The sequence below is a fragment of the Diaphorina citri genome, unplaced genomic scaffold (assembly GCF_000475195.1).
Source record: "Diaphorina citri unplaced genomic scaffold, Diaci psyllid genome assembly version 1.1 scaffold4244, whole genome shotgun sequence".
NCBI classification, from domain to species: Eukaryota; Metazoa; Arthropoda; class Insecta; order Hemiptera; family Psyllidae; genus Diaphorina; species Diaphorina citri.
In genome coordinates, this window is record NW_007381643.1 from 18,399 (window position 1) to 30,907 (window position 12,509).

A 12,509-nucleotide genomic window follows, 5' to 3' on the forward strand; every position below is an offset into this window, starting at 1 on the left:
TTACCAATCACCGTGGTAACTATGCCGTCCCTGTCTACCATACGAATGTTTGTGCCGTCAGCAAAGTACAGGATGTTGTCCGCTGATACTGCCACGCCTGGGAATGAGAAAAAAAATAATTTTTATATACCCTTCCAAAGAAAAGGCCGAACCCCTTACAATAGAAATATTTCACAACTTTTGTGGGTATCACATTATTACTAAGTGCCTTCTTTACTATTTATATTCATCTACTCGTATTATCAATTTAAACTGGTAATGACGCCACTGGTCGCTACTCGATTAAAGTAGCTACTCAATTGTCCTCACGAGGCTGAGTGCACCCCGAACTCCAAACACAGAGCCCAAAAAACTTCAACCCCGCCAAGAATCGAACCCAAGACCTCCGGAGTGCAAGCCTACTGTGATACCCACTCGACTGCAGAGGCTACGATTATAATTCTTACCTTTGGGATACGCCAGTTTCGCGTCCCGTGCCGGGGCTCCGTCCCCACAATGGGCTTCGTCCCCAGGCAGGCACCTTTCCCCGCTACCCACCGCGGGTTCCACATTGTAGTCAGGGGCCGAGAAATCCATAGCGTTTTTGACCCGAAGGATTTGATGAGACTCAGGATCGGAAATGTAGAGAGTTCCATCCAGGGGGGAGTAAGCGATGTGATATCGGTAGGCAACTCGGGTAACACTGCGGGGAAGTAAGAGAACAAAAAATTACATAATTAAATAATTCATTCCCTTGCTAAGGAAATAGCACAGTTTGAGTGCGATGGCCATCCACTCGTAAAATTTTTGTAGCCAAAACCAAATGTCAGCCCAAAGCAATCACCCCAAGGCTGATTGAGAGGCTGACCAAAAACGTCGACCCCGTCTGAACATGGGAAAAGGTGAGGAGGAGGAGGAAGAACTAGTTCATTGGTATAACCAGGAGTAAATTATTCCAGTTGTAGGGAGTTTCAGCCAAAACCAAATGTCAGCCCAAAGCAATCACCCCAGGGCTGATTGAGAGGCTGACCAAAAACGTCGACCCAGTCTGAACATGGGAAAAGGTGAGGAGGAGGAGGAAGAACTAGTTCATTGGTATAACCAGGAGTAAATTATTCCAGTTGTAGGGAGTTTCCTTCTGAAAGGTAGCTGAGCTGCTGAGTATGCATCCAGCAATCCCTCACTAAGAAAGATTTTAGTTAGCTTTGAGCAGGACTGAAGAAGTTTTAAAAGGTCCTCGGAAATGCCTTCTTTTGGTCAAACGTACCCTTTGAGAGGAATGTTAGACGAGGAATAAGCTTGTCATCAAACAGCATTCAAACACTAATAGTGAATGGATATTGAATACCTACTAAATTTCCAAGATGAAATAATAAAACATTTACAAGGATTTTTCACAATGCTGGGGTAAGGGGATATTTCGGATAGTCTTCAGTCCTATGTGAGCAGTATATGTACGAGTAAATAGCATTATATTTCTTTATTATTTTATTTAAATTCTATCCTATTCTATTCAAACTCACCTAGCTTATTAACCACACTGGATCCCTTGATCAGCATACTCTGCGGCTGTCGATCATCATTGATAACTTTGATCATAGCGCCAGGGATATTTCGGATAGTCTTCAGTCCTATGTGAGCAGTATATGTACGAGTAAATAAGCATTATTATATTTCTTTATTATTTTATTTAAATTCTATCCTATTCTAGCTCTAGCTACTCACCTAGCTTATTAACCACACTGGATCCCTTGATCAGCATACTCTGCGGCTGTCGATCATCATTGATCACTTTAATCATAGCGCCCTTCGTGCTCAAATCAAACGCCAAGTTCACAATCTTCCCGGTCGGTGTAAAGGCGCGCGTCAAACGGCCAAATTCATCATAGTTGTACACGTAACTGCGACCGGCGGAATCCAGCTTGCTTTTGAGTAGGCCGGTTGTACCGTGGTAGTCGAAAGTTACGTTGAAATTATCCTGGGTAGATACTTCGGAGAGGAGCTTGATTTTGGACATCTTCAGACGGCACTTCTGACCCTTGATGTTCTCGATGGATTCAACCTGAGAGGAAGAGGGAGGAGTGAGAAAATTGGTAAAGAACGGTAGAAATTGTTGAAATGAAAATGTTGGTGTTTACTTCTCACGTATTTACAGTGCCTACAAGAAGCTTTAATGGATAAGGTAGACGTAAATAATGTAATCTCCAAAATTTAGATTCAGAGGTCAGCTGATGTAGGTAGAACCATATAAATACCTATATTACTTTCCTTATTGTAGGATATACTCGATATAGGATGAGGAAAGTAAAAAAAAAAAAAAAAAAAATAATTCAATTCATTTTACCTTTCTGGAAGTCAATGGGCAGATAGAAGTCTGGGTTCGAATCCAGGATGACCTTGCCGAATGGAGTACGTCGGATTTCCTTGATGATGTTCCCGTTAGTGTCGAATAGAGCTAGAGGAGAACCGTTCTGATCTGAAGCCACGTAGAACCTAGGTGATGGGAACAAAAAGAACAAATTAGTGGGGTTTCAAGTAAATCAAGGGAGGAGTGAGAAAATTGGTAAAGAACGGTAGAAATTGTTGAAATGAAATTGTTGGTGTTTACTTCTCACGAATTTACAGTGCATACAAGAATCTTCAATATGCCTACAAGAAGCTTGAAGCTTCAATGGATAAGGTGGACGTAAATAATGTAATCTCCAAAGTTTAGATTCAGAGGGTAGCTGATGTAGGTAGAACCATATAAATACCTACATTACTTTCCTTATTGTAGGATATACTCGATATAGGATGAGGAAAGTAAAAAAAAAAAAGTTAAGAAAAGTCTGGATTCAAATCGAGCTACTTGGACATAACTTGATAGAAATCTTCAAATTCTCACTCACATAATCAGCTGAAATCCCAAGACATCTCACCTAACTCAACTAAATTCCCAACTCACCTGGCTAGCGTAATTCCGGAGAATGAACACCCGATTCCCGGCCGAGTCCACCACCATACTCAGTTTTCCATTGCTCGTATTCACATTATATTGGAACGTATACGAGGTTTCACCGGTCAGAATGTTCTTGGTGGCTATATGTTGTCCGAACCGGTTGAATACGTAAACTTCCTGGGTTTCAGGGGAGTAGACTTCGTACTCGCGGGCTGAGTTGGCCTCCGGGAGACGCGCTAGGACTGAACGAATCCTGAGGGAAGAAATGGGATGAAAAAGAGTTAGATACAATGATGTTTTTCGAGAAAAAACGTCAGGATATTTGGAAAAATCTAAAGAAGTTAATATGGTTGCCTAGGATTGCACTTCAAGAAAGGAAAAAAATGTCAGGATATTTAGAAAAATCTAAAGAAGTTAATATGGTTGCCTAGGATTGCACTTCAAGAAAAGAAAAAAAAAATGTCAGGATATTTGGAAAAATCTAAAGAAGTTAATATGGTTGCCTAGGGTTGCACTTCAAGAAAAGAAAAAAATGTCAGGATATTTGGACCAACTTAAAGGAACTCTGAAAAATAGCCGCTTCAGAGCTGGCCCGATCAAGCCCAAAAGCCAAAAGGTTAATTTCCTCAATGTGTAGAAAATTTTACGACACCTGGTGGGGAAAGAAAAAATGTCAGGATGTTTGGAAGAATCTAAAGAAGTTAATATGGTTGCCTAGGGTTGCACTTCAAGAAAAAAAAATGTCAGGATATTTAGAAAAATCTAAAGAAGTTAATATGGTTCCCTAGGGTTGGACCAACTTAAAGAAACTCTGAAAAATAGCCGCTTCAGAGCTGGCCCGATCAAGCCCAAAAGCCAAAAGGTTAATTTCCTCAATGTGTAGAAAATTTTACGAAATTTCATCAAAACCTGATAATCCGCTTTAGAGTTATACGAGTAGTGAATCAGAAAAGAAAAATTGAATTGTTTAGCAAAATCTCATCTAGAAGAAGACCCTGGAAATCCCATTTTGTATTTTCACGATATTCAACAACTGATGGACTGCTTTTCACACCAACAATTCAAGAGAGCGACAACAGACATGATTGGCTCCACCTAGAACCCTTGGTCTGTATGTATGTTGCAAATGTCAGGAACTTCGACAAGTAGGCCATTTTTCCTCTCGCATCCCAACATTTTCCTACAATGATGTCATTGCTGACTTCCATGGCAGGACAGAAGTTTAGGTGTGAAGAGTTCATAGGGGTAGAGATGTGGGACTGGTCTGCGGAATCTGATGAACTTACCTTCTCAAACAGTATGCCCTCTATCGTTATCCGGAGATGTATGAGTTGCAGATATTGGAACGTATACGAGGTTTCACCGGTCAGAATGTTCTTGGTGGCTATATGTTGACCGAACCGGTTGAACACGTAAACTTCCTGGGTTTCGGGGGAGTAGACTTCGTACTCGCGGGCAGAGTTGGCCTCCGGGAGACGCGCTAGGACTGAACGAATCCTGAGGGAAGAAAAAGGGATAAAAAAGAGTTAGATACAATGATGTTTTTCATTTCTCTTTAAAATGTAGGTCTTCTCTCACAAATTTCTAGACAGTGGGTCTTTTCTCATAAAATGTCAAAGTGTGAGTGAAGTCCTTGCAGAGACTCTTTCTGAGTTGCAGCGTATCAGGTATGACTTGAGGAGTGAGCTGAAGTTGAATGGTAGACAGGTAACCCGCCGAGCGAGAACTGTGATAGACTAGGTTCAACCCTGTGCCCGGGATTTGGAAGCTCTCCTGAACCACCTGCGGGGGATTTGAGGAAGCACAAGAGATGTTAGAAGATGGTGTGAGATACTTTCGACCCATTCGTAGAAGCTTAACCAATCCTTTAGGGCTGTTTACCCTACCCTAAGCCTCGGAGTGGGCTTTTTGTAACTTTCAAGAAATTATAGCCAAACTCAAACTCAATTATTATAAGATTTATTTAATGTTACCTTTACCTTTGAGGGTCACCTGCCACAAACGACCTATTTGATAAAAAATAGAGGCGCTTGTAATTAAAACTGTTGGCATAATGGCTAGTTTGGAGCCAAGCTGCTTAAACTATACAAACTTCACAAATAAAACTGTAAAGAAACCCCAAACTCGTATAATAGGGTGTAACAATTGAGAAAATATACCCACTAGGAAAATGGATCGATAAATAAATACAGGGTGGCCAAATCTCACGTACCTGTGACTCGGCCAGTATGGAGCTCCTATCGGGACACGCCCCCTGGAAGCCATGTTTCCACGTTGCCAACACAACCGGTTTCATCGTATCATAGTCGTGATCTTTACACGCGTGCTGCGTTGTTGACACCGGTCGATCGTCGCCCATTTGCATCGTTATCGTGTCGATAATCACCACCTGATGACATTATAGCGAAAAACAGTTTAGAGGAGACACATTAGAGCGAAAACTGGTTTGGAGATGAGTGAAACGTCGGAGGCGTGAGAAAGGCAAGAACTCCATGCAACGTTCTATGTAATCCAAGAGGAAGCTGCACGATATATCCATCTTCTTTTTTTCTACTTTTTCCCGTCCTTATCCTATAGGAAGGAAAGTAGTGTAATTATTCAATACATAATTAACTATAACCTTGTTAACTATACATTTTCAAGTCCAACATCAGATTTGCCACTCCGAATTCAATGTAAATAATCCATTAACTGAAAAATCTGAAAATGAACAAAAGCGTCAAAAGCTGACTAGCTTTCTTGTTCTTGATCTCTCAGGGTGGAGCCTAATTTTAATTCTTCGTTCCCTCTGGAACCGCAAAACACTTCCTCAGTTTTTTTTTACGATCATATTTAATCCAAAGAGTTCCCAACTTACCTCATTCCAGGGCACGTGCACAATGTGGTTGTGAGGCTTGAACGGGCTCCGTCCAAATTGAAGCGTGACCGCCCCTCCTCCATTCACCAGCAGATCGAACCAGCCATCGTCCCGAGTGAGAGTGAAGCCCTCTAGAGGTGTAGATGTGCTAACCCTCACACCCACCAGACCCATGCCCATGGAGGTGACAACACGGCCTCGGACCACGGCCGATCGGCTGTAGAAGAGATAAAGCGGTTAGTGACGAAAAGGAGGAACATGGGAAGTCAAAGGGCGAAGGGAGAAAATCGTAACATCCAGGTCTTATTAATATTAGGGAGTTGCGGTCGAGCCAAGAGGCGAGAAAATCAAAATCTAACATCCATACAGCCGGACTGATTTACGCAAAATGATCCAAGTTTTTTTTATATATATAAAGTCCGCCTAATTTTCGGATTGCGGAATGCTCTCCGGCTTTAGCTTTATGATTTGACTTTTTCAAAGATATAAAATTAAATGTGTCCCTTTTTATATATTATATTTTATGTCTTTGAAAAAATTATATTAATGGAATGCAATGTTAATATTGTTCATTTCCATTATGCTGCAAAGAATATTATTAAAAGTCAACATTACAAAATAAAAAAAAAGAAAAAAAAATAAATGACATAAGTGAGAAAAATTTAAATAAAACAAGACGAGACACTCCAATAAAAAATAAAGTAGGTAAGATAGAACAAAACGTAAGAATTCAAAATGGAACGTATAAGAAAATGATAAAATACAAAGCATATTTGACAAGACACACAACGATACAAAAGGAGTAAGGAAAAGATGAGAGAAAACGTGAGACACAAAATTCAATGATGTTGGGAAAACATCAAAGAGAAATTTGATGAAATCTGTAGGAGCAATAATGTCTTACCTTTGATCTTGTATTGCCTATTCTAAAATTGGAATATTTTCTAATGTACTTCAATGTAATTATTCCATTTGCAATCGTTTGAGGTGGTAACATTTAATTTGTGTTAAATGGCGTTGATTGAATTAGGACTCTGTTATGAATAGGAATGTTAATTTCAATGAAGGGGACATCCCTTTACATTTAAATTTTTGAATCTTACAAACGGCACAGTAAGGATGGAGAAGATCAGCTTATCCATGAGATACTTAATGGTCATTGAGATTCAAGTATTCTACTGAAGTTTTTGATTACCATCTCAACCGAATGGCATCCCTTTACATTTAAATTTTTGAATCTTACAAACGGCACAGTAAGGATAGAGAAGATCAGCTTATCCATGAGATACTTAATGGTCATTGAGATTCAAGTATTCTACTGAAGTTTTTGATTACCATCTCAACCGAATGTTCGGTTTTCCATGCAAGTCACACTGGTTGCAAATATTAACAAACCGAATTTACAATCATAATATGGTTCGTAAACATTTGTGTTCTAACTACGAAATAAAAATGGAAGGAGAAAAAATAATGTGTGTTTGTGATTTGTAAAAAAAGAATTGTGTTCTAACTACGAAATAAAAATGGAAGGAGAAAAAATAATGTGTTTTTGTGATTTGTAAAAAAGAAAAGAGCACTAAATCAACCCTGGAAACTGGTTCGTAAACATTTGTGTTAACTACGAAATAAAAATGGAAGGAGAAAAAATAATGTGTTTTTGTGATTTGTAAAAAAGAAAAGAGCACTAAATCAACCCTGGAAACCTTCAAAGGATGGTACCAATTTTTCAGAAGTGATATGGTTGGTTGGAATTTTTTTGAGAAATTTCGAAATAATATCTCCTTGAGAAATACCTTTTTTTACAAGATTAGAAGACCCAAATGAGATACCAATTTTAGTGGGGTTGCAAATATTAATAACAAACCGAATTTACAATCATATGGTTCGTAAACATTTGTGTTCTAACTACGAAATAAAAATGGAAGGAGAAAAAATAATGTGTGTTTGTGATTTGTAAAAAAAGAAAAGAGCATTAAATCAACCCTGGAAACCTTCAAAGGATGGTACCAATTTTTCAGAAGTGATATGGTTGTTTGGAAATTTTTTGAGAAATTTCGAAATAATATCTCCTTGGGAAATACCTTTTTTACAAGATTAGAAGACCCAAATGAGATACCAATTTTAGTGAATAACCCTACTTTCGGAGTAAATTTCTTTTTTTATATATATATAGTCTGTAATCTTTGTAACGTTCTTTAGAAAAATATTTTCCAAGACGTACGAGTACCTATACCATTAAAAGCTTATTTAATGTCCAGATTTTCGACACTATCTCATCATAATGAAATATTCATGGCACCTACTGATTAATGCCTGAGGCATTCTTTACCACTTATCCCCAAAGAGAGGAAAACCTAATGATAAATAAATATTTAGAATTAATTGCTCGAAAATATAAGACTCGATAAAACTTCAAATAATAAAATACGTTCTACAAAAATCAAAAATAAAATACGTAGGTAATAATGGAAACATAATAATTATTTTGATAAAAAAAATAATCAAGAAGGTAAAAAATTATAGAATGTAAAAAACAAACGATTGGACTTGAAAATAGTTGGAAGTGGTTTACTTTGGTGTGAGATTGAAGTTTTACCTTGTATTGAAGTTGCTCCAAAATACACTGGAGAAGAGAGAGCGAGAGAGATCGCGGCAATTTGATTTGAGGGGGAAGGAGGGGAATTAAAGAAAAAAAGAAAAACAAATAATGTTACACAAGATAGCCACAATGACGAAAATAAACGGACAAGGGACACGAAAAGGATGCAGAACAGAAAAACACAACATGGAACCAACTAGTCGGTTTCCTTTCACTGGATTTCTTGATTTATTTCTTTCACTTCCCATCAATGCTCATTATTTTAGAGACAATTTCTTAATAATAATATAAATTAAGAGCACCTCGTAAATATTGATCACAGGAAAGCTTTAAACAAGAGTACCGATCTACTTTCACTGGATTTCTTGATTTATTTCTTTCACTTCCCATCAATGCTCATTAGTTTAGAGACAATTTCTTAATAATAATATAAATTAAGAGCACCTCGTAATAAATATTGATCACAGGAAAGCTTTAAACAAGAGTACCGATCTCAGTGTTTTTCAGTTCTGGTCATCTTGGTTAGTATTTCTTTTAGAAAACGAACATTATAACAAAAGTGAAACATTTTTCTTCATAATAATTTACATTAATTCCCACTTTGTAAATTTAATTAATCAAAATTAGCAATTAATTGAAAGAGTAATTCGATTTCCAATAACTCAAAAGGAGGTTTCTTTACTTGAAATCGGGAAATGAGAAAAATGTTTTACTTGCGTGTTACACAAATCTAATATGTTTTCACAAGGAAGTAGACACAAGGATGGGAGACAATTGACAGGGGCACAATTTAGCAGCATAGTAAACAAATGAAGAGTTGACAAAAATGAAAGGAGTAATTCGATTTCCAATAACTCAAAAGGAGGTTTCTTTACTTGAAATCGGGAAATGAGAAAAATGTTTTACATGTTACACAAATCTAATATGTTTTCTCAAGGAAGTAGACACAAGGATGGGAGACAATTGACAGGGGCACAATTTAGCAGCATAGTAAACAAATGAAGAGTTGACAAAAATGAAACGGTTTAATATATTATGTTAGTAAAGAAGAAAACGAAAGAAAATTCGCCCTACTGCACAGCAAAGTCTGTTGTTTTCTAGCAACGAAGCAACAACAACCCTAGGTTTTTCGTCCCCAAAACAATTTGTCAAAACCCAACAAACCTTTTGATTAGGAGAAGTCAAAAAGGCCCAAATTTTAAATACCTTAAAAAAATAGTGCCAAATTTTTGAACCTAAAAGTACTAAAACTTCTGTAACCTATTCCAAATATAAATGGTTGCATCTGCAGATATGAATTAGCTAGTTCCGGTCTAGTTATGACCTATTTATAAAACCCCATAATGACGAAAAGCAAAGCCAAAAGCATGACATAAAAAGCCGCTTACCTTTCATTGAAGTTGTCCTTTTTGGCGTAGTTCTGCAGACTCGACTCCTCAATGAGGAATTTCATTCGCTCAAAGAACGAAGCAGTAATGGCGGGCGGTTGCTTACGGAGAAGAATGTCAATGGGTTTAGGCGCGGACACACAGAGCTGACTACTTCGACAAATGTGATTCGAGCAACATTCCGGATCTTCACAATCAACAAGGCCATCTGGAAAGAGATATATTAGAAAAAGGTTGAGGTCAAAACATTGAACTGGCACACTTTTGTGGCGTTTGAGTCAAAAACTTGAGCCCCAGAGGTATATTTTTTATGAATATATCTTTTTTTTTGTGGAAGATAAGATAAACATTTCTAAGGAATTAGCTGTTCCTTAAGATTACGATAGTTTTGATCGTGTAGACAAGCACAATCGAAATTTTTTTCCATCCATCTTTCTGATAAAACGGCTAAAAAGTTGACCCTTTATGGAGTTTTCTCGTGAGATATATTTTCTCTCACCTTTATCATTATCTTTGCCGTCATTACAGTTCTGTTCAAGCAGAACACTGCAGTCCTTTCCATCCCATCCATCGCTGCACTTGCACTCCCACTGGCTATCAGAATTGACACGGCACTGACCATGGTTTGAACAAGAGTTGGGACATCCTTCCAGAGTGCAATGTTTGCCGTTCCAGCCCGTGACGCACAAACAGGTGCCGTTCTTGCATTGACCGTGCTCGTTACACCTGTTAGGAAGTAGAGAGATGGTTAAAAAATCAATGTTTTTCTTGTGAGTGCCATCTTGGACTTGGCGATTGATTTGGCCCAACATTAACTTTCCGTATCTCATCCACTTGTTTAAATACCTTTACAATCTCTACCACCATTAGCCAAGACACACACCAAAGTAAATCTACATCAATATTGGAGAAACCTCGCATGCAGCTATTTCTTTTGAATGCTTAAAACAAGGCTATCCAGATTCTTCTTTTCGGGATGTACAAGATTTAATTTATGAACTGGATACGTATATCACTAATACCTTTACAATCTCTACCACCATTAGCCAAGACACACACCAAAGTAAATCTACATCAATTGGAGAAACCCCGCATGCAGCTCTTTCTTTTGAATGCTTAAAACAAGGCTATCCAGATTCTTCTTTTCGGGATGTACAAATAAATACCTTTACAATCTCTACCACCATTAGCCAAGACACACACCAAAGTAAATCTACATCAATATTGGAGAAACCCCGCATGCAGCTATTTCTTTTGTTTGAATGCTTAAAACAAGGCTATCCAGATTCTTCTTTTCGGGATGGACAAGATTTAATTTATGAACTGGATACGTATCACTTATTTAGTTTTAGATGGATTTGCAATTTTGCATAGGTTACATGTGAATAAAATAAGAATAAGACGTGTTCACTTAAACATGTCATGGTTTGTTTAAGTAAACACATATTGGCAGATTGGCACCAAAGTAAATATTGCTTACCTGTTGTCACATTGCTGCAGGTTACAGTATTCTCCCGACCAACCAGCATTGCACACACAAGCGTCCCCTACACAGTGTCCATGAGTGCCACAGTCCTTGTCACACAGGGCTGTAAGAACAAGAGAACAATGTATAGGGCACTTATAATAACATAAAGACCTCCATGTTCCCAGGAATATTACAATGACACTCAATGTTGAAATAAAGCAGAGTTATGATTCATTCCAAATAAGCTTTATTGTCTTTCGAAGCCAAAACTTTGGACATTATAACTTCACACCTTTTTAACTTCAAGAGTTGGAACGACAAAAAAAAAGTTTCTAGTCGAAGACCCCCATGTTCCCAGGAATATTACACAATGACACTCAATGTTGAAATAAAGCAGAGTTATGATTCATTCCAAATAAGCTTTATTGTCTTTCGAAGCCAAAATTTTGGACATTAAAACTTCACACCTTTTTAACTTCAAGATTTGGAACGACAAAAAAAAAAGTTTCTATTCTAAGATGTTTCCTTCCAAATGTGGCATTTCCAAATATACATGAAAGGATCATAAATTTGACATACTAAGTCAACTCAAAATATCGGCATTAATATCTGCAGGATAAAATACGTAGGTAATAATGGAAACATAATAATTATTTTGATAAAAAAATAATCAAGAAGGTAAAAAATTATAGAATGTAAAAAACAAACGATTGGACTTGAAAATAGTTGGAAGTGGTTTACTTTGGTGGTAATGGGTCATCTCGCGTTTCACGTTGTTCTGTAGGGGGAAAAGAAGTTGGGGATTAAATTGGTAAAGGGGAAATAAGTTGGGGAATAAATGGGTTAATATGATATAAATACGCTTATAGTAGCGCAAACTGACATCCGTCTCGGTGGCATAGTTAATAAGACGGTCTACTGCTAAGCGCATGCTCTTCGCTCCAATCTCTTTTTATCCTAAGGTTCTAATTCTAACTTGCCCAGATCAGGTTGGTACTTACGTTGTGTGAGGCTCGTGTGTTCCGAATCTTGAATCCCTTCAGAATGTCCAGAATGTGATACTGCGTATGTGTGGGCAGCGCGTTGCGTCTCACATACACCGCTATGAAACATTTGTGTTCTAACTACAAAATGAAAATGGAAGGAGAAAAAATAATGTGTTTGTGATTTGTAAAAAAGAAAAGAGCATTAAATCAACCCTCGAAACCTTCAAAGGATGGTACCAATTTTTCAGAAGTGATATGGTTGTTTGGAAATTTTTTGAGAAATTTCGAAATAAT

The 12,509-nt window shown here is 37.7% G+C and overlaps 1 protein-coding gene across 1 annotated transcript in view; it reads right to left on the bottom strand.

Moving 5' to 3' along the window:
• Window positions 1–11,579, bottom strand: part of LOC103520906 (teneurin-m-like) — a gene marked incomplete at its 3' end in the record, with an annotated part of 29,967 nt that extends 18,388 nt beyond the window's left edge. Inside the window, exons 1-12 of the mRNA XM_026831840.1 lie at window positions 11,574–11,579; window positions 11,522–11,529; window positions 11,242–11,400; window positions 10,261–10,487; window positions 9,762–9,969; window positions 8,371–8,397; window positions 5,775–5,991; window positions 5,130–5,306; window positions 4,577–4,699; window positions 4,013–4,254; window positions 2,924–3,170; window positions 1,705–2,041 (exon numbers count right to left, since the gene is read on the bottom strand). Of these exons, the coding sequence (XP_026687641.1) occupies window positions 1,705–2,041; window positions 2,924–3,170; window positions 4,013–4,254; window positions 4,577–4,699; window positions 5,130–5,306; window positions 5,775–5,991; window positions 8,371–8,397; window positions 9,762–9,969; window positions 10,261–10,487; window positions 11,242–11,400; window positions 11,522–11,529; window positions 11,574–11,579 (1,978 nt within the window). The remainder of the gene's footprint in view (window positions 1–1,704; window positions 2,042–2,923; window positions 3,171–4,012; window positions 4,255–4,576; window positions 4,700–5,129; window positions 5,307–5,774; window positions 5,992–8,370; window positions 8,398–9,761; window positions 9,970–10,260; window positions 10,488–11,241; window positions 11,401–11,521; window positions 11,530–11,573) is intronic.
• Between the last annotated feature and the right edge of the window lie 930 nt (window positions 11,580–12,509).